General features: G+C 42.1%; 1 protein-coding gene across 1 annotated transcript; it reads left to right on the forward strand.

Moving 5' to 3' along the window:
- Positions 1-848: 848 nt before the first annotated feature.
- LOC108869654 (uncharacterized mitochondrial protein AtMg01250-like) lies at positions 849-1223 on the forward strand. Its single transcript, XM_018654364.1, has one exon. The coding sequence runs from the start codon at positions 849-851 to the stop codon at positions 1221-1223; it is 375 nt and encodes a 124-aa protein (XP_018509880.1).
- Positions 1224-1658: the final 435 nt, after the last annotated feature.

The following is a 1658-nucleotide window of genomic DNA, read 5'->3' on the forward strand; positions in this document are numbered from 1 at the left end:
CCAAGCCTATAAGGCTGAAGAAGGGTTCTGGAAGCAACGCATCAGATTGCTTTGACTCTCCCTAGGTGAGAAAAACACTAGCTTCTTCCATACTACAACAAAAGGCCGTAAAGCCAGGAACAAAATCACAATCATTGAAGATAGCTCAGGAACCCAGGCTTTGAAGAAGATAAAAAAGTGAAAAGTCATCGCTGAGTATTTCAATAATATTTTCACCTCCTCTAAACCCTCTGCATTGGACATTGTCAATAGAGCAATAAACCCGTGCATCTCTCCGGAGACCAATGCTAAGCTCACAATCCCTCCCTCTGCAAAGGAAATTCAGAATGCAATGTTTGCAATTCACCTTGATAAGGCCCCAGACCAGACGACTTCTCAGCAAGCTTCTTCCAATCCAATTAGGACATAGTGGGGCCTGCAATCACAAAAGAGATTCAAGGTTTCTATAAATCAGGGACACTGCCTTATTCGATTAACTCGACACACATCAGGCTAATTCCAAAGATCCAAAACCCTAAACAAGTCTATGATTACCGATCTATTGCCCTATGTAATGTCTACTACAGTCAACTACAATACCATATCGAAGAATATATCTACAAGACTCAAACCGATATTACAAGACATCGTTTTAGAAAATCAGTCAGCGTTCATACTTGATCGTGCCATCCAGGATAATGTGCTCACAACGCAAAAAATGCTACACTATCTGAAATCTTCAGGAGCTACAAAACACAGCTCAATAGCAATTAAAACGGACATTAGTAAGGCTTATGACAGGCTTGAATGGTCGTTTATAAGAGTTGTTCTGGGAAGATTGGGGGTTCACTGATACCTTTGTAAGCTGGATGGTAGAGTGTGTCTCCACAGTGTCATACTCTTTTCTACTCAACAACAAGGTGGTTGGAGATGTGCACCCTCAGAGAGGCATTCGTCAAGGCGACCCCTTATCACCCTACATCTTCATCATTTGTGCAGAAGTCTTCTCGAGTCTCTGCAAAGCAGCACATGAGAATGGTACATTACCAGGTATCAGAATCTCGAGATATGGACCAAAAGTAAACCACTTACTTTCTTCTGATGACACCATGATATTCACGAAGACTAATCCACTCTTCTGCACAACCCTAATCGACATTCTCCAAAGCTATGAAAGAGCTTCCTGGCAAATGATCAATCATCCATCTCCTTCTCTGGTAAAACGCCAGTGGATATCAGAGTGAGAGTAAAAGAACAACTGGGTATTGACAAGGAGGGTGGAATGGGAAAATACCTTTGCCTCCCTAAGCATTTTGACAGGAGAAAGAATTATCTGTTTGCGTCCATTGTTGACCGCATGAAACAGAAAGCCGCCAACTGGTCCACACAGTTCCTCTCAACTGCGGGAAAAGCTACAATGATTAAGTCAATTCTATCACTGACACCAAACTTTGCCATATCGAGCTTTCTATTACCAGTCAGTCTGTGTAAGCAGATTCAATCAGTACTTACCAGATTTTGGTGGAATTCTAAGGACAGAGAGAAAAAAATCTGCTGGAAGTCTTGGGATTCTCTCACTCACCCCAAGAGCCTTGGAGGATTTTTCGTGATGTTCAAGCCTTTAACCAGGCTCTGCTAGCTAAGATTGCATGGAGATTCTTCACTAAACTAACTAGTCT

Source organism: Brassica rapa, chromosome A09, assembly GCF_000309985.2.
Source record: "Brassica rapa cultivar Chiifu-401-42 chromosome A09, CAAS_Brap_v3.01, whole genome shotgun sequence".
NCBI classification, from domain to species: domain Eukaryota; kingdom Viridiplantae; phylum Streptophyta; class Magnoliopsida; order Brassicales; family Brassicaceae; genus Brassica; species Brassica rapa.

Coding starts and splice junctions, on each gene's coding strand:
- LOC108869654 (XM_018654364.1), top strand. CDS start 849: ATGGTAGAGTGTGTCTCCACAGTGTCATACTCTTTTCTACTCAACAAC.